General features: G+C 42.5%; 1 protein-coding gene across 3 annotated transcripts in view; it reads left to right on the top strand.

Annotated features, from left to right (window-relative positions):
- MYZAP (myocardial zonula adherens protein) overlaps nt 1-20,413 on the top strand; it is an 89,189-nt gene that overhangs the window by 56,016 nt on the left and 12,760 nt on the right. For all 3 annotated transcript variants that reach the window (XM_080808171.1, XM_080808169.1, XM_080808170.1), the window contains exon 11: nt 11,198-11,281. In XM_080808171.1, coding sequence (XP_080664297.1) covers nt 11,198-11,281 — 84 coding nt within the window. The remainder of the gene's footprint in view (nt 1-11,197; nt 11,282-20,413) is intronic.

The raw sequence follows: 20,413 nt of genomic DNA on the forward strand, positions 1-20,413 counted from the left end.
TGGTGCTGTGTCTTGGGTCTTGTTTGTTTGCCATCAAGATATATATATATATACACACACAGTATATATTATATATATAATGTATATTTATATATATAGTGTATGTATACATCATAATGTATATATACATATATATATTTATTTTTTTAATTAACATATAATGTATTATAAACCCCAGGGGTACAGGTCTGTGAATCTCCAGGTTTACACACTTCACAGCACTCACCATAGCACATACCTTCCCCAATGTCCATAACCCAGCCACCCTCTTCCTACCCTCCCTCCTCCAGCAACCCTCAGTTTGTTTTGTGAGATTAAGAGTCTCTTATGTTTTGTCTCCCTCCCGATCCCATTTTGTTTCGTTTTTTCCTTCACTACCCCCCAAACCCCCAATGTTGCCTCTCAACTTCCTCATATCAGGGAGATCATATGATAATTGTCTTTTTCTGATTGACTTATTTCACTTAGCATAATACTCTATAGTTCCATCCATGTTGTCACAAATGGCAAGTTTTCATTTCTTTTGATGGCTGCATAGTATTCCATTGTATATATATTCCACATCTTCTTTATCCATTCATCTGTGCCATCAGGATATCTTTGTGATTGTTTTAGGGTTTTGTTTTTTGTCTTTATGGTTTAGTTACAACCCCTACCACACTCATAGCCTTTATCTTCTCTTACTCTTTTCCTCCATACACTTACATCCTAGAATAGATATACTGCATTTCTCTGTTTTGCTTACTTGTTTGTTGTCTGCTTGCCCCCACTAGAATGTAAGCTCCATGAGGGCAGTGGCTTTTCTCTGTTTTGCTCTTGGCTAGACTCCTAACATCTGGAACAGTCACTGGTGTATAGTAGGTGTTCAATGAATATTTGATGAACAAATAAAGAATAATCCATGTGGAATTTATTTCTGTGTATATAGTGTAAACAAGTTTGCATTTTTCATTTTGTACGTGTGTTATTTTTGTTTGTTTTTGGGGGGTTTTGTTTTGGTTTTTTTCTGCTCATGGAAAGCTTGTTTGCCTAATAGCATTTAACCAATACTCCATCCTTGCCCCATTGAGTTTTTCATGGCCCCTTTATCAAGTTGGAGTTGTTCCCCTTGACTGTCTTTCAGTACTCCTGTTCTCCTGCCCTGATGGGTCCATCAAAACACATTTCAGAAACACCTTTTATGAACAAAATGCAAAAATGGACATCAGGCTCTTGCTCTCAAAGGACTTTCTGGTTGATACTAAAACTTGCTAGAACTCAAGGCAAACTATGACGAGTATTAAACAGGGGTTTGAGCTGCATGCTGGGGACAGGGAAGCTGGAGACAGGAGTGATTAAGTTCATAGGCTTTGAGAAAACTGAATCTGGTTTTGCATCGTGCTCCTCTCTTGACTAGGCTTTCTGTCTTGAGCAAGTCAGTTGTTCTCAACATTCAGTTTCCTTATCAACCAAATGAGGACGATCGTAATCTTGCCTGCTTCAGAGGCTGTTGTAAGTAAGGATTGACTGATGTAACGTAGGCGAGGGGCTTGGCGCTGGTGTGGGGGCAGAGACCTTGGGGAGGGAGTGAGAACTGACCACGTCTTACAGGATGGATTGGATTTTTCTAGGCAGTGATTAAATGGGTGGAAAAGGACATGTCAGACAAAATACAGAATAACAAAACAACAAAAAACAAAAACAAGGAGACCGGAAAGTAGAGGGGGAGTGCAAGGAGCTATCAGTCTAGTTTGACTGGATGGTAGTGGGCAGGGATAATGGAGAGGCTGGAATTGAGGTGGAGACCAGTCATGGGTTCGCACCCACTCAGCACCAAGCTGAGAAAATGTCTGGTGTTACCCTGTTCCACATTCCTCAGTGGGGCCCTTTGCTTGGTCAGATGTGACCCCAGAATGACATCTCTGGCAGGAGGGAGCCGGGCGACTCAGAGAGGAGAGAAGCTGGACCGGCAGCTAAGAGGCTCCCGGGAGAAGCCTGGCCTGGCTGGTGCGGGTGAAGGGCCACACTCCTGGACACTTGAACTTAGGGACATTGTAAAAACCACCGTTGCTGAGGCACCAGCTCTGTCCCACCTGCAGAGCTAGGGCTGCCACATGCCTCATCGTAGGTTCATCTGGAACCCTTCTCTCCCTGAACATTCCTGTTTGATGCAGAGTCTTGTCCAAGTCAGAGGGAAAAAGAACAGCCTCAAGACATAGGGCTGCTGCAGACACTTTGTAAAGGACGATCCCAGCCAGCTCTCCCCAGCCTGGCCTGATTCCCCGCAGCGTGGCAGTGATAGGTCACCACCACGGGGAGGGTGGCAGCAAACCTCAGTCAGTGTGGTGAGAGAAAGAGCCAGGGCCTTGACCTCAGGGATATCTCAGCCCTGCTGGCATCCAGCTCTCGGGTGACCAGTTGTCCTGGTTTGCCTGTGAGTGCTAAAGCCTGGGCAGCCCTGGGAAAGCTGGGATGAGCCGGTCACCCTCTTCAGCCTCCAGGTCTGACCCCTGCCCTCACCCCATCGGCAGTCAGTCGGCAGGTGCATCCTGCCTCAGGGATATGAAACTTCTCTGTGCCTCTCCCTTACTGCACTTTCTTAGGTGTTTCTCTGCCTACTGCCTGCCTTCCTCTGTGGGATGTGTGGTCCATGAAGGTGGAGATCAGGTCTTCCTGGCTGACTGCTGTGTGCCCAGTGCCTAACACTGAGCCTGATGCCGAGGCGATCCTAGGGGGTTGCTGAGGGAAGGATGGGTGATGAAACTCTAGCAAGCTCGGTTTCCTCCTCTGTGGGGATGACCGCGCTGTAGGGTTGTGTCTGAGAATAACGAGCAAACCCAGCAAAGTCCTGTTCCCTAGGACACCCCTCGATCTTCCTCCCCAGTGATACATTATTCCCTCAGATCGGAAAACCATTGTATTCATCCTTCCCTGATGTTTATATGGCTCCGTCATGTTTAGGCACCAGGAAGAAGCAGGGTGCTACTCCTCTCCTCAAACAGAAGCTGGGTTATCTTTAATAGAAGATAGAAATCAAACCAAATTAGATTATTTTACCTCAGAAGCCAGTTTCAACTGATCCTTTTGAATGGTATCGTTCTATTATTATATATTACTTCAAACTTAATAGAAAAAAATTGATTAAAATATGTGCCCTGATCATAGCTAGCCTGGCTGAATGCCACAAGACACATTAATTGGAAATGAATTTCTACAAACCCAATCAAGCATCATGAAGATGAAAAATGTACCTTTTTCCCTCCGTTCCGTCATTGATTTTTCATTTTCCCCACTCAGAGCTTCATTTAGCAATTTTTCAGTTTCGTTTTGTTGTGGCCTTAATTCATTCCCTTCACTCCCCCCGGAATGAGATAATCCACCATTTTCCTTGTCCTTTTTAAACTGTTCTTTTATGTTGCATGAGTGCAGGGCAGATTCTGATCTTGTCGTATTTCCTTATGTTTTATTATGTTTTAGGAAAAGAGGGTAACTTTATGATTTTGAAAATTCTTACTGCAGTGGTTTTTATCAAGGAGAATGCACTTTAAAAATACAATAACTGTGAAATTACAGTGTTACAAGACTTCGGTGATAGAATTAAGAGTAGCTGTTGCAAACATGGAAAGCTTTTTCAGAGGAAGAATGGGGAGTATCCATTATTCTTATTTCTTGTGGCAGGGTACGTGAAAATTGAGCATGATGCTGATTTTAAGGGAAATGGGGACAATTTTATTTTCTACATCACAGAGGGGAACAAGAGTGTGGGTGGCAAACAAGGCCTTGTCAGGACAAGGGGAGGCAAAAGGAGAAGGTGATTACATGCCTGAGTGAGTTCTAGAAGGTTCTTGGCTGTCCTCTTCCATGCCAGCTCTGGTCATTTCACTGATTCACTGGGCCTCGGGTGGGGAGCGGGGGAGAGGGGGTTTGAAAACAATAAGGGGAATCTTCACACTGTTTTTCTTACGAACTTTTCAACTAACAGCATGATTTCCCCTGAGAAGTCAACGAGGACTCATAATAAAGTATCCTATTGCTTTACTTTTACCTAGAATTCATAATCCTGGCTATCTTATTTTTGATTAGAGGTTTTAACTGGCAGTTACCCATCTTTGATACAGTTTTCAGTGGGAAAATGAATTATTTCTTCATAAATGCAATTTAAAGCAGAAAGCCTTTTGAAGTGAGGGTCTGTGGGAAAGAGTAGCAAATCAGAGGTGTTGGTGGTGGAGGTCGGGAGCTTTATTAATGTGTGGTCAAGTTACACAGTACACGCACACGTGTGCACGCACACACGCAGCCCTCACATCCTGATTTTGAATACATGTGCCTATGGGCCTTACTTGATTATTCCTAAACTTTGAATGAAAACAAAATTAAACACATTTCAAAGAAAATAAGCAATTATATCATAGACCTCATTTGCACTGAAAACAATCTAGTTCCCTTGCCCTTGCCAGATTTTAATGCGATTCGATGTGATCGTCCGTTTTAACATACCTTCTAGTACCGTGCTCCATTTCGATGTGCTTACGGTTTTGTTTAAGGCATTTTCCAGAGACATGCATATTATTACTTGGCAGCTGGTAACACATGACACCCTAAACCACAGTTTCTTTTTTTTTTTTTTAAGGTTTTATTTATTTGACAGAGATCACAAGTAGGCAGAGAGGCAGGCAGAGAGAGAGGGGGAAGCAGGCTCCCTGCTGAGCAGAGAGCCCAATGCGGGACTTGATCCCAGGACCCTGAGATCATGACCTGAGCCGAAGGCAGAGGCTTAACCCACTGAGCCACCCAGGTGCCCCCTAAACCACAGCACATTAAGTGCTAACATTTAATACTTAGCTGCTGCTGCATTTCTTATATTTGTTGCTTTCTCTTCATAGCCCCAACCTCGATAGTTATGTTTGGCAAGTCTCACACAATCAGGTACTGTTCACATAATTCTAATCATAGAGCTGTATCATCTTCTGACATTGACCTAAAATGACCTGTGACCTATATGTCTGTCACTAATGGGAAACAAATTCCAGGAAGCTGAGAAGGCTTCTAACTTCTAGGGTTGCTCCAAATCCATAACAGGACCTTCCTAAAATCTGGTACAGTTTCATTTTGTTCCGGTTGACATACAAGCTTTTTTCGAAAGATATAGGGAGGAGTTCTTTCACTGTAGCATCCCCCACACCCAAAACAAGTTATAAAAATGTGTGGATTGACAGGGTGATTACATCTTCTAAGAGAACAGTTCTTTTGTATAAGATCATTGATACAGTGTCTCCTGTGGGTGTGCTGTCAAGAGAAAGATGTCAACAAAGGACCATAGCAGCAGTCAGGGGCCCTAATGGGGGTTCGTTCAAAGGACTGAGATAGAACAGAAGAGGGAGAATTGAAGCCAGCCCAGAAGCCTTGGGTACTGCTGGACTTGTGAGTATGTTGTGACAGCAGATTTCCTGGTGGAGAGGGGGGTGGGAGGTGGGAAGTCATGCATGGTAGAAGCAGCAGTCTGTGCAAAGGCCCAGAGGCAGGACCACTGTGTGTCTATGGAGTGCTGAGATAATGGACTGGCTTAAGTGTAGGGTTCATCGGGGACAGGACAGGCCTGAAATGACAGTGGGGAGATAGCGGGACCATGGGAGGGCCTCACGTCCATGCTAGGCAGTTCAAATGTTAGAAGTTTGGAAGAGTTTTTAAGGAGGAGAGTGATATATTCAGCATCTCTGGGGGTAAGCCTAGAAGTCAGTATTTTGTAAAAGCTCCCTCTAGGTGTTTCCGTTGTGTGGCCATGGCCTCAGAGGGATTGCTTAGCTCAGATCAGCTAGGGAACTGACTCCACAGTGGCCAGTGTGAAGAAAAGCCATTAATTAGAGGATACCCCTCCGCCGCCCACCACCACTGTGAATATCAAACAGGCTGTAGTCTTAAGAGAGCTAGCATCATTAGGCTGCAATGCATATATTCAGTTGAGTTACAAAGAAACATGCTTTTTGAGACAAAACTAAGAAAAAATTCTATTAACATTAGTTAAGAGGTTCCAGATTTTACCAAGGTGGGTTTCTTCCTTTGTTCTATGAGGTGGTCCACTATTTCATATTGAAATTTAACTGTTGGGACAAGATTATGTTCCTGTTAAGTAAATGGATGAGACCTGGAAAATAAGTGCTTCTCAGTTCTCATTTCTTAATGCCCTGATTTGAGCCTGGGAGCTTGGGTCATTTACCACCACCTGGTGACAGCTGGACCAAAATGCAGCTTCATGAAGAAGACACAAAGCTCTTCAAGGTCAAATTTATAGACTTCAGTGTATGGAAAAGAGCAGAGGTTGCATGCCTGCTGCATGGTATCCTGGATTTTGGAGTGGCCCCTGATTTTGGGGGTGCTTTGGGGGGTACATCCGCCTTGGTCCATCAGGGCCTCCAAGAGTCTCTTCCAGACAATTTTGCCCCTGGAGTCTAAGGGATAGACTGTTGAGAGATGGACGGGTGGAGTCACTGATTCATTCATTCATTATCTGAGAGTAGAAAGATGACCAAGGTCTTCACTCTCAAGCTCCCGGTCTAAGTGGGGAGGAATGCCAGCAGTAACACAGTAGTAGCTAGATTTTGAGTGTTTATCATGTGCTGGGCTCTACAGAAGACAATATTTGAAGGCCCTTTGAAGTCACAGTCAGAAAAAACACCACTTACCCCTCAGATGTGTGACTTAGAGATAGCGCCACATGATGGGTGTCTCTTAGGAGGTCACGTGGGTTGGGCTGAGTTGGGATTCCGAGTTGACACCCTTGTAGGACAGGACGGCAGAGGCATGCCCTGCCTGCCATCCTTGGTGTCCTTTTTCCTCTAATCCGAGTATGTCAACCCCTGCGGAAGACGCTCCTGTAAGGAACGCTCAAGGATGAAAGCAAATGTGCTGGCACGGCATTCCCTCAGCCCAAGAGCATGATGGCTTCTCGAAGTTTCAGTTGCTGAAAGGCGAGACTTGTCAGCAAAAGCTTCAGCACCCCCAAATCCTTCCCACAGCCGTTCTGTCTCCCCAGAAGGCAGGGCCTGTTTGCTCCAGCATCAGCCCTCCGTTCTCTCAGAACTCACGGAATTGCCTTCTCTCCACATCCTTCAGACAACATATCAGCCTTGTATCTCCTCCATTTTTAAGTGAAAATCCTCAGTATCTTCCTGTGAACTGCCCATTAGAGTGCCTTCAATCACATCTCTTGCTTCTCTGGACTCACCAACCACTCCGATTACTTCAGAGAGAGTGAAGTAAGTGTATTCGAAGTCCCTTTTTATGTTATTTGATGAAATTTACCCAGACCTCCTTGGAATATTGTAGCTAATTTCAGTACCCATCTTGCCTCTCGTTTAAATAATTCAAATCAGTTTTTTAAAAGGTCTTAATAACTATAGGAAGGAACGAAAGAGGAACACCATAAGAACAATTTTTTGAAAACTATTCCTAAAACACTGAAGGAAATTTAAAGAAAAAGAAACTTTTCTTTTGCCCATAATTCTACAGCAACTTCAGTATGATTTTGTTTAGCTAACTTCCAGCTTTTACTTTTGATCGTTGCAAGCTTTGGTTTTTGTTTCTTGTTTTATTTTGGTTTTTATCCCTCGAGGATTTTCGTAAACACGTTTACATTTGGCGGTGTGTTTGCAGTGTCTGTGTCATATGTTCCATCAAATTGATATTCCATAATGTACCACCCCGTGCCTTAGTGCTGGACGTTAAGGTTATTTCCAGTTTCTGTTATAAATAATAGGAGCAAGAACATCTTTGTATATATAGCTTTTTTCCTATGTCTGAATTATATCCTTAGGATAAATCCCCAGGAGTGGGATTAGTGGGTCAAAGGGTATGAACAGCTTTATGGCTCTTAATATTTATTGCTAAATTGCCCAAAGGGTCATTCTAATTTACAATGCCACCTGCAACACATGAGAGAGGCTGCCCCTCCCAGCTCTTTCAATGCTGATTTCTTCAGCCGGTAGTTTGGGGCACGTTCAATCGTTATTAAAGGGTAACTTGTTACTGTTTTTAATTATAATTTCTTTAATTATTATCAACATTGGACAGTTTTTCTTAAATGTGTTTCTTATTATATTCTGTTTTGTATGGCTTACTTTTTGTGTGGGAGGATTGTATTTTTTGGCACCAGGTGGAATTTAAAATATTTTATCATGAAATGTCAGATGCACTCAGGACAGAGAGACTGATCGATGAAGCCCCCTAGACTCATGACCAGATTCAACAAACAGCAAAACTTGGCTCTCTTTGCTGTATTTGCTCCTTCTTTTCCTCTTTTTCCCCTTCATGTAGTCATTTTGAACCAAATCCCAGACATCCTCCTTCTGTTTCCTATACACCTCACCATCCATCTCTAAAACATACGTACTTTTTCTTATATAAACATGATGCCATTGTCGCACCGAACAAAGTTAATGATAATTCCTTGGTATCATACCCATGTGTCCTAAAATTTTCTGGAATGTTTTTAAAATGGCCTTTTTACTGAAGCCTTGCTTCAGTCAGTATCCAGAGAAGGTCATTTGTTTGGTGGTTATGTTTCTAGAGTCTTTTAATCTAGAACAGGCTTCTCCCTGTGTATCCTCCTCCCCCGCTGAGTTTCCCGCACCCAGTGACATTGGAGGAGCTGAGTCAGTTGTCCTATAAATGTTTCTGCATTCAGGAATTGACATTTTGTTCATTAGCTCTAGCACACGGTGAGATTCAGTTTTCCCTTTCTTGGGGGCTGGGTGGGGAGGAAGCACACTTCCTGGTGCTGTGCGATTTACTCTGTCTTCATGTCTGATTGACCCCCTTTGGGTGATGCTGAGGCTGATCACGGATTCAGATGGGGACAGCCCAAAACGCAGTTGTAAAGTTCTTCCTTAGTTTTGCCTCTGACTGGTTCATCTGTTAATTCATCTAATACAATGAGCCGGTTACTTCCTAGGGATTGCACAATGGTGATTTTCTACATCTATCATCCTCTCCCCATTTATTCACTGGTATTCTTCTGAAAAATAAAACTCTTTCCCTCATTACCTAGGACTTCTTAGTAATCTCAAAATGCAGTTTGTACAAGAAAGGCAGGCTACATGCCTTTAAGTCTGCCTCTAAGTTGCCAAGTTTCTAAGTAAGAAGTTGGTTCCCTAGTCATTCCCAATGGTGTTGCTGTTGGTTTTGGTTTTTGAAGAATCATAACATACTCAGGGTTTTAAAAATGTATTTATTCCATGTGTTTTACTCAATTACATTCATTATTCATTTTGATGCTAAAATTGTCATAATCCTTAGCCCAAGGGAGACCCTTCATGCATTTGCTTTCAGGCATAAGGTGTCTTGGGTTCCTCTAGAAAATTTTACCTCTTGAAATGAGCTGTTCCTCGAAGATGACCTGTGTTTGGTTGGTGAGGGTTAGTATTTAGATGCCACGATCTAGATACATTATGTGTTTATTGTTAAAATTTCTAAGTTTCCTCAGTGGACAGAATTAAGAAATGCATACTTAACAGAGGAAAATAAAATATTACTTATGAGTTCATACTAATATTTTCATTTCAAACTTAACAAAACTTTTGTTATTTCTTTGATTTCACACTTGTGTTTCCTTCCTTTACACTAAAAACCTTGGTTCCAAACATTATTATACTGCAATATCTCAGATAGTTTCAAAACAACACAAAACAACAATACCAACATTACTACCAACAGTTTTCATAGCGAATAAGAGATTTCTTTGCAGTTCTGTTTGTTTTTAGTGTACAGTCCACTAAAAACAGAGTCAAATTAGCTTGTTCAAACAGCACTTGAGTTCTTTTCACCAACTGGATATACAGTTGAGCTCCTTTATTTTGATGCCTTTTCAAGTTTTCAGGTTCACTTTTTTTGGTTTTTGGCTTAGATTTATTTTTTGAATCTGTAAGATGTGCTTTCAAAATTAAATGTAGGTAACAAGGTATTACCAAAAAGTCTTTTCTTCTGCCTCTAATTTCCTTCTTTCCCTATTGGCAACTATTTCTTAATAATTAAGGTTTCTTTTACCTTTGCAGAATTTCTTTTTGCAAGTGTATATGCATTCCGATGGCCTCCTCTGTTTTACACTAAAGCTTGCGTACCATGTATTTCTTACAAAACACCTTATCTGCTCTAGAGATCTTCGCAGTCATCTGATGTCATGATGAACCGTGGTTTATTTAACCAACCACTTACTGATTGATGGAGTTCTGTTTTCTTTGTGTCTTGTAAAAGCCCAAAATCCTTTGTCCAGGTCATTTTGTATTTTAGCCAATGTGTCTTTGGGGATCTATTTCTAGGAATGGGATTGCTGGGTCAAAGGGCAATGTGATTGTACTTTTGTCTTTTCCTAGCTCTGGCTAGATTCACTTCTAAAGGGGGATTGTGTGTCATTTTGCACTGAGACGGATTTTTTTTTTTTTAAAGATTTTGCAAATGCACAAATTGAATATACCAGGTTGTTGGGAAATTAGTGTGTTCTTCCAAATCACCAATTATTGACTGAACCCGCACACTGTTCCCATGATTGCCTGTTGTCTACGACATAGCCTGGAATGGGGCACCCCGGTTCCTGCTCTTAGGGCATCTGTGGTTTGTCTGTGGAACATGACATGAATGAAAAGCAGAGTTAGAGTAGCTAAGATAGACCACGTTGTAAAAACAAAGGTGAATGCCCAGCTCAAGTCTCTGTCTTTGTCCCAAGCCATGTGAGTCTTGGATCCTCCCAATTCCATTTGCACTTTTAGTGATAGTGACCCTGTTCCCAGACCTCAAATTCTGACACTGGATTGAATGAATCTACTAACAGGAATAACAGCATTGAATGTCTGAAATGCGGGCTGACTCTCGAATTTAAGCTGAGTATTTTGTGTGTGTGTGTGTGTGTGTGTGTGTGTGTGTGTGTGTGTGTACTCCCAGAGCACGCTCTCCGGCACATACATGGGATGTTAATAAGGGTTACACAGCAAAATCAGTGTGGAAACGTCAGGTCAAACAAACCCAATGGGGCATGACTCCAAAATCATACGGCCACCGAACCCTCTGTTCCAGGGAGCGTCTCGTGTTAACACTGTTTCTTGAGACACAGAGAACCGAAGGGCGGGTTCTAATTGGAGGACAACCAAAGATGTCTCTTCTGGTTGATTAACATGTGGGTCTATAGTTGTGTGTGGTTTTCATTAACAGTTATTCATTTGTTTCTTTCTAGATTGAATCGTTGAAGAAGAAGGTGCAGCAGAAACAGCTCTTAATATTGCAGCTTTTGGAAAAGATCTCTTTCTTAGAAGGAGAGGTAAGAAGCTGTGTTTCTTTAAGTTGGTGTCTTCTCTACCATTAAATTTTATGTTGCCGAGCCTACCACCGACACTTAATTAAAAATATGGCTATTTCCTGGCCTTATAAAATTGATTGAAGGTTAACTGCCGGCACTGAAAATGGGATTCTGACAGCTAGTTTTTCTTCACCACCGACTCTCCTCATCCCAGCCTGCTGCCCACCTCTGCTCTTTGGCTTTCATTTTTCTTGTTCCAGAATTTTCTTAGCAAGTCTGATAAGCTGTTGAGTAACACTGCTAATTTCCCGCATGTATGTAGGGCTTTATAACTTGGGAGGTATTTTCACGGACATTCCTCGCGTGGTTCTCTCAGCAACTTTAAGAAAGGCAAGACAAGGATCGTTGTCTTTATAATAATAAATGTTCCAAAAGGAGGCACAGGGGAAAAAAAAAAAGAATAGGAGGTCCAGAGGAGGCAGGTGGCTTTGCTCATGATCCCCCAGCTTGGGTAAGGCCAGAATCATGCTGAGAGACCGGGTTTGGACTCCACTTCTCTGTGACACTGAGTCAACAGGTTTGGAGGTGACTCGATTTCACCTGAAACTTTGAAGATATTTAGTTTTCCCGGCTTTCTGGCTTTCTTGAAAGTCATTTGGAAGATTTGGTGTAGGTTCCAGAAAAGGAAATTACGGAGTTGGAAGAATCTTAAGAGCTTAGGTATTTATGGAAGCAGAAGCCAAAATCCATTCACTCCGAAGGCTCTTCATTAAGAGCTTGGCATCGAGCCCCTTCCTGCGGAGCCTCATGAATCTCTCCTTGTCTGTGCACCTCAACGTAGTTCTTCCCTGAGGAAGACAGCTCGGGAGACAGTGAGGAAGGATGGAGACAGGACAGAGACGACATTGGTGCAGCAGCTGGTGTCGCTGGGCGCTGTTAATTGCTTTCCACATCCTTTGTATAACTTGGAGGCTAAGAGTGGAATCAGACTTGCCCAACTTTGAACTCTGGATCTGCCTCTTATTAGCTGGGTGACACTGGGGAGCTTTCTTAGAATCACAGAACGAGGATGGTAAGTGCACCTGCAGGTGGGTCATGGTGCAGAGAAAGTGCCTGGCATGTTTCTTAAGAGGCATCCCTAGGAATTAGATTGTATTTCTCCCATTTTATAGGCAGGGAGACTGAGGTTCAGAGGCATGAGGAGCCTGGCCAAGGTGATGGTAGAAATGGATAAGCCTGAATTCAAAGCCTGAACTCTTAATCGCCATGTTTGTGGGAAGAGTGAACCGCCTCTTCATTTGCTCTGTGTTTGGGGAGCTGTCTATAAAAGTCATGGCCCATGGGGACCTGGTGGTAGATTCAAGCTCAAGGGTCTTGTTGTCGGGACAGCTGAGTAAATGGGCACTTGCCTTGTCCTCCTCCTCCCTTCCCCTCCGTGGTCCCAGGGTGCAGCTCCAGCCTTATGCATGGAGGTTTCTAGGAATGTCCTCCCAAATCAGAACAACCCGTGGGAGGAATCACACCTTCTTCCCCAGTGAGGTCAGAGAGGGTGTCCTTGTGGGAGCCTGTGGGTCCAAGGCAGATGAAGGAGGTGCTGACCGAAGAGGCAGTGCCCCCAGCCTTCTCCCTCCCCCGGCTCTGGCCCTCAGGACAGCTCTTCTGCAGTAGATTATGAAAGTGCAAGGGGATCCTGTGTGTAGAGAACATTCCACATGGGGGTTTGTTTAATGCTCGAGTTCTGAAACTCCTCTGTTGCCCGGACCCTAAGATGTGGATATTAGTCCAGAGTAGATCTGGTGAGTGATCCCAGGAAGCCCCGGTAGAGGAGGGGTGGGGGGGGGGCGAGTCAGGAAGAGGATGGTGTCTTGCTGAGGAGGCTGCCACTGTGGGCAGCCGCAGCTCACTCACGTTGGGGGACCCTGGGAGACGTGACGCACTGGCCTCGGAGTTGTCCTTAGCTAAAGGTCAGAGAGCTGGGCATTGATCCACTAACACCCGTCTGCCATCGGTTGAGGCCTTGCTCCTGGGGGATGCAGCAGCTCTGGCCTGCCCTCAGAGCCAGGTACAGTCTGGTGGTTAGAAGAAACCCCCAGGCAGAGAGTCACAAGTGGAAGGTCAGGCAGTGGTGAGTGTCCAGAGGGTATGGGCGGGGCCGGCAGCGTCTTCGGTGTGTGTCCAATAAGCAAGACTTTGAGAACCGGTTTTCCTTGAGCACTTAAATACTGATTATAAATTTGTTTGATTAAATTCCCATAAGCTATTTAAATCCCATTATGAACATACGTAGTATGGCTGATTCGTTTTGATCACTTCCTACGTCCACTTAAACAGCAGATAAAACACACACAAAATAAGGTACATAATGGCAAGATTTAATAATACATTTATGCTTTAACTTACTCTAAAATATGAACTATCTTGGGTGTAGTTTATTTCTTCATTGTTTCTGTTCTTATTTTTTATATCTTGCCAAAGCTGTTTTACTTATCCCCCTGTGTTCTCAGAGCTGACATCACTGTAATACTTTCCAGACAGAAGCAGGGATCTTTCAGATCCAAAGGAGACAGAACAGCTTTTCTGAAAGGTCAGAGGGTCCTGATCCTTGGGGGAGTGGGAGGTACCCTCAGGATGAGGTGGCTTCAAGGTGACTCAAAGTCAGGACCCCTTATCATGATGCATTGACCAAGCTGTCAGAACTATTAAGAACTTACGTATTCCTTTTTTCTATTTTACTCTACCTTGTTGGGCCAGGTAGAGATTTCACCTTCTGGGAGATGAGAGGTTGAGTTCGAGTACTTGGCTTTCCTCTTTAGGCTGCCTGACTAGTTTATCATGGTACAAACACACTGCTGACTGTTGGTTCCTTGTTAACTGTGTGTGACCACTAATGGCAGTAGATCTCTGCTGCTCTTTCCTCCTGGTTGTTGTAGGATTACCAACGCCAAGCAGTCCTTCAGTGGGCCCTAAGGTCCTGGGATGACCTGACTTATAATTCCTTTTGTTAGTCTTTCTTACTTGACACAGAAATTTTACAAACATACATACAATTAATACTCTATAAAAGAAATATCGCCTTATATATTAAGGCTTCCTAGTTTTAAAAATCAACATAAATTGTGACCTAGCATTTTATGGTCACCCTCCTTTCCTATTAAAAGTATCTTCAGGGCACCTGGGTGGCTCAGAGGGTTAGGCCTCTGCCTTCGGCTCAGGTCATGGTCTCAGGGTCCTGGGATCAAGCCCCACATCGGGTTCTCTGCTCAGTAGGGAGCCTGATTCCCCCTCTCCCTCTGCCTGCCTCTTTGCCTACTTGTGATCTCTCTCTGTGTCAAATATATAAATAAAATCTTTAAAAAACAAAACAAATTGCCTTATAAATCTACATTGTCAGGACCAAGTTGAAACAATTATTAAAAAAAAAGTATCTTCGTGTACACTTTCTAGGAACTTTCCCTTTGAGAGACACTGTTGAACACAAGGCATTTCTCAGACTCACCTTGTTTCCATCATAATAATTTCCTTCTCCTCCTCCTTTTTTTGATGCTCAAATTGTCACAACTCAGCTAGGGAGAATTTTCCTCCATCAGCTTCTTTGCCTATGTAGCAGGGCTTCTGATCCTTTTGGGTTCATTCTTTTCATCCTCATTTTTGTCTTGTTTCAACATATAGTATTGGCTTGTCTCCAAGGAGCCGTGGTTTATTTTAGTGGTGAACTATATTGAGAACTACTTGGGCATGGGATTTGGTCATGGCTAAAGCACTGTGCCTACTGTTAAGCCAGTTCTAGTCATGACAGAATTGGGGGCAGTATGGGTCTTCTTGAGATTGTGAAGTCACACTGACATTTTCCAAATTTAATTACACCACTTTACAATACGGGTTCTGTTGGCCACTAAGACTTTCTATGCTCTTGGCCTTTCTAACGCTAGTCATTTTTATACCACAGCTTTCCATTGCCTGCTTTAAACCCTCCTGATGCCAAAAGTGGTATTTCAAATATCTTTGCGAAGTTTTGATAGACATACCTAGTAACCTCTTATATTCCATCTAATAAAGTAGCTATTTTTTATTAAGGGCCTAACTGCAGACTCCGGAGGGAGGCTGCCCAAGTTCAAATCTCAGCTCTACCACTTAACAGGTTATGGGATCTCGAGCGAGTTACTTAACTGCTCTGGGCCTCAGTTTGTTCATCAGTTAAAGGGAGTCTTCTCTGAAATGGTGTCTTCTTTGTCGAGTTGTTAGGAGGATTAAATTAGTTAATATTAAGTGATTTGAAAAGTATATGGCTCATTGTAAATGTCGTATGTGTTTACTGTTTTTCCAATTGTCTGGGCCCCAGGGTCTCCTTTCATTGTCACGGATACATATTTCTTCCTCTTCCTCCTCCCCCTCCCTCCACTTTCCTTTTTGAAGTAGAAAATGTGGATACTTTTGGTCTTTGAATCCATCATTGGTACTTCCTGAGGCTTACTTATCAAATTTTGAGCCCCCCAGTCCCACCAGATCCCCAGAAGTTTGCTCTAGCCTGGCCCCATCAGACCGCATTTTCATCAACCAGCTCAAAATCTTCCTATACAAAAATACATCATTCTTTTATCCTTATTCCCTATTTACACTTGCCCACCTCCTGAAGAGGGAATATCTTATTCCCTATTTCTGATAGAAGCCTGTTACTGAACTAAAACCATAAGTATATACCTCTGTAATGTTGATCAGCTTTCCGAAACTCTGAACTGATTCCATTCTTCTCTGCTGAAATTCCTGAACTGACAGCAAAATTCAAAGGTCAGAGGAAAGGAGTGCTACGTCTTGGTTTTGTTCATCCTGCATTTAATGCGTGTTGTATGGCACGTAAACCTCTCAGCGTGTCTGCTGTGCATCGCTGGGACTGTTACTAATTTTCCAGGGTACTAGTGGGGCGGCAGCACTGGGCACCGGGGCTCCACGGCCGCATTTTATTGGGCAAACATTCTTGTTTAGTGCATGTGCTATGGCTCTGGTCGCTCCCTCTCCTGGGCCCGAGGGAGTTGGGGGAGGAGGTGGCTGCCTTACATTTGTGACATAATTTCCAAAAAATGCCAAAAGGTGAGGTACCAGGTCCTTCTTTCCTGGAAGGCCTGCAGCCTCCCGAGCTGCATTTCCCATCTAAACACGAGGGGGCGGTATTTGAGAGCAGGACAACTCTGGAACTGGAGGCTCGGTCCCAGAAGGAAGCAGCCTTCCAGGGAGCCTGAGCCAGGCCTCCGTGCGGCTGCCCTTCCTGGGTTCACCCCAAGTACAGTCTGTGGGACACCCGGACGGGCACTTTTCTGTTTTAACTCTTTCCTAATCCATCCTCCTTCTCTAATTTGTCTCCTACTGCCCATATTCAGGGCTCTCGCCTTCTTTGTGTTTTTTTGTTTTTGTTTTTCTGGTCAACCTTGTGTATTTTTTTATTTTTTTACATAAATAAACATTATCCATGTTAAGTGTGTAGTGACAGATGGCAACTAGATGTATAATGGTGGTCATCTCACAGTATATACCAGGAGCAAATCATCATGTTGTACATCTGAAACTACTACAATGTGATCTGTCAATTACAGCTTAAAAAAAAAAATGAAGTGCCTGGTTCGGGGACTTTTGACAGTTGTGTGTACCTGTGAAACCACCGTCACAATCCAGATATGGAACATTTCCACCACTTCCCAAAGACTCCCTGTTTCCCTTTCTTGGTTCAACTCTAGGCAGCCAGTGATCTGGGTTTTTTTTTTTTTTTTTTTTTCGGTGGGAGGGGTCACTTTGTCACTTTTTGTCACTGTGGACTTGTCTGCATTCTCTGCAAATGAAATCCTACAGTGCAGACTCTCGCACCGAGCGTCTCCCACACCGCGTGACGGTTCTGACCGCATCTATGTCGTAGGCAGCCCCCTCTATCCCAGAGCGGCAGGCACTCCGCTGTATTTGTCTCTACGCATTTGTTCATCCACATTCGGGTTGTTTCTGGTGTGGGGCTCCTGTGAATGAAGCTGCAGTGCGCATTACTGGGCAAGTCATTATGTGGATGTAGGCTTTTACTCCCCTGGGGTAAATTCCTAGTAGTGGACTAGCTGGGCTCAATAGTAGATGCAGGTTTCACTTTCTAAGGAGCTGTTGAATGGTTTGTCACAGGGGCTGTAGTCTTCTGCATTCCCAACAGCGGGTTTGAATGTTCCAGGTTCTTCACATCTTCACCCTCAGTATCGTCGGTCTAATTCAGCCATCCTGCAGGGTGCATGGGTGGTGTCCCGCTGCGGTTGGACTTGCATTTTCCATGGTCACTGGTGATGTTGAGTCTCTTTATAAATGCTTCTTGGCCATTTACATATTTTGTGTTTTGAAGTGTCTGTTCAAATCTTTTGCCCACTATGTTATCAAGTTTTTAGTTTTCTTATTATCGACTTGTAAGAGTTGTTTTCATATTCTGGATATCAGGTCTTTGTCAGACACATGTATCATGAATATTTTCTCTCATTTCATGACTTGCTTGCTTTCTTTTCTTTCTTTTTTTATTATGTAAACTCTTCCTCCAACATGGGGCTCGAACTCATGACCCCAAGATCAAGAGTCCCATGCTTTACTGACTGAGCCAGCCAGGTGCCCTTCTTTTTCATTTTCTTCAAGACGTGGTTTTTGGTTTTTATTTTTGATAAAGTTTGGTTTATCAATTTTTTTCTTTTGCGGTTTATGCTTTTTGTGTGCTAAGAAATCTTTGCCTACTACAAAAAAAATCAGAGATTTTCTCCTAGGGTTTTCCCTAAACATTTTATAGTTTTAGCTTTTTAATGATGATCTGTAATCCACTTGGACCTAATTTTTGTGTTTGGTGTGAAGAAAGGAATACAGCATTTCTAGTTGTTCCCTTTTAGTTTGATCCCCGTTATTGTTTGTACCCGCCTTCTTTGATCAGACTAGCTGGGGGGTTATCCATTTGTTAATGTTTTAAAAAATTAGAATAGCTTTTGGCTTTGTTGATATTTTCTATGGTATTGAGTTTTGTTCTGATATTCATTATTCCCTTCCTTCTAATTATTTTGTATGACTTTGCTCGTCTTTTTATAGCTCCTTGAGGTGGACATTAGGCCATTGATTTTAGAGCTCTCTTCTCTGTTACGATCAGCAGCTATAAATGTCCCTGAGCACTCTGCTTCAGTGGTACCCTTCAAGCCATGACAGGTTGTATTTTCATTATCATCCAGTTTGAAGTTATTTTCTAATCTCCTTTGAGATTCTTCTTTTGACTTATGGATCATTCAGAAGTATGTTGTTTAACCTTCAAATATTTGAGGTTTTCTTAGATTTGTTTTTGATTTCTAATTTAATTGTTATGGTCAGAGAACATGCTTTGTATGTTTTAAAATCTTTTAAATTTATCAAGACTTGTTTTATGGCTCAGCACATGGTTTCTCTTGCTTAGTGTAAAAAAAAACAGTTTGCTGTTTTTCTGTTCTATAATATCAGATTTAGATGGTTGACAGTATTGTTTATCTGATTTATATTCTTCCTGATCTTTGTGTAATTGACAACAATTACAGTTGCTGACAGAGGGGTGTTAAAATCCATTACTATGGTTTTAGACCATCTACTTTTTTAAAAAGATTTTTATTTATTTGACGGCAGAGATCACGAGTAGGCAGAGAAGCAGGCAGAGAGAGAGGAGGAAGCAGGCTCCCTGCTGAGCAGAGAGCCCTATGCGATGCAGGGCTTGATCCCAGGACCCTGGGATCATGACCTGAGTTGAAGGCAGAGGCTTTAACTCACTGAGCCACCGAGGTGCCCCTTTTTTTTTTTTTTAACTTCATGTATTTTGAAGCTATACATATACATTTTTGATTGTTACGTCTTGGTAAATTGACATTTTCATTATTATGAAATGTTGGTCCCTGCCTTGTTCATAGTCCATCTTGAAGTCTCTTACCAGGCATTATTAATATAGCTGTTCCTGCCCTCTAAGTTTACTGTTTGTACGGTATATCTTTTTTTTTTTTTTTAAGATTTTATTTATTTATTTGACAGAGAGAGACCACAAGTAGGCAGAGAGGCAGGAAGAGAGAGAGGGGGAAGCAGGCTCCCTCCCTGCTGAGCAGAGAGCCCGACTGACATGGGGCTCAATCCTAGGACCCTGGGATCATGACCCAAGCCGAAGGCAGAGGCTTTAACCCACTGGGCCACCCAGGCGCCCCTGTATGGTTTATCTTTTTCCACCCATTTATTTTCAACTGACCGATGTCTCTGTATTTAATGTGCATCTCTGGTAGGCCATACATAGTTAAGTCTTGCTTTTTTAAATATATTCTGATAGTCTCTCTCATTGGAGTGTATGGTCCATTGACATTTAATAATCGGTATGACTGGATTTAGGTCTGTCGTTATTTGTTTTCCATTTACTCCCTCTGGTTTGTTTTGCTTATTTGTTCCCTTTTTCTTGTTTTCTTTTTGATTGTTTTTTAGAATCTCGTTTTAATATATCTATTGGCATTTTGCTGTGTCTTTTCTCTAATATATTAGCCATCACCCTGTGTGTCACAACATTATTAACTGTTCATAGTCCACTTAAAAGTAACTTTGTACTACTTTGTATAAAATGTAGAAATCTTGCAATGATATACGTCCATTTACCACGCCCTCCCCGCTGTCATAGTTATTATAGGTATCACATTTGCATGCATTATAAACCCACAATACATTGTTATAATTTTTGCTTTAATAGTTATATGTACTTTAGAGAAATTAAGAGAAAATATAGTCTTTTATCACTGCTCTGAAGCCTGAAGACCTTTTATGTAGCATTCTGTGTAGTGTAGCAGCACAGGGACAAATTCACTTAGTTTTTCTTGATCTGAAAGTGAGCTCTTCCTTTCACCTTCATGACTGAATCACAGAGTGTTCAGGGACAAGTTTCTTTCTCTTAGTGCTGTCTTCTGACTTCCGTGCTTTTTGAGAATTCTGTGGTAATTCAAATTATTGTTCCCCGATACATAAAACAAGATTGCTTTCAAGATTTTTTTTCTTTATGATTTTCAGTAGTTTGAGTAGGATGTGCCACGGTAGATTTCTCTTTGAATTTATCCTGTTTGGTGTTTGCTGAGACCCTTGGATTTGCAAATTTATGTCCTTCACCAAATTTGGGAAATG

This window comes from Martes martes (genome assembly GCF_963455335.1).
Source record: "Martes martes genome assembly, chromosome: 7".
In the NCBI taxonomy this organism is placed as follows: domain Eukaryota; kingdom Metazoa; phylum Chordata; class Mammalia; order Carnivora; family Mustelidae; genus Martes; species Martes martes.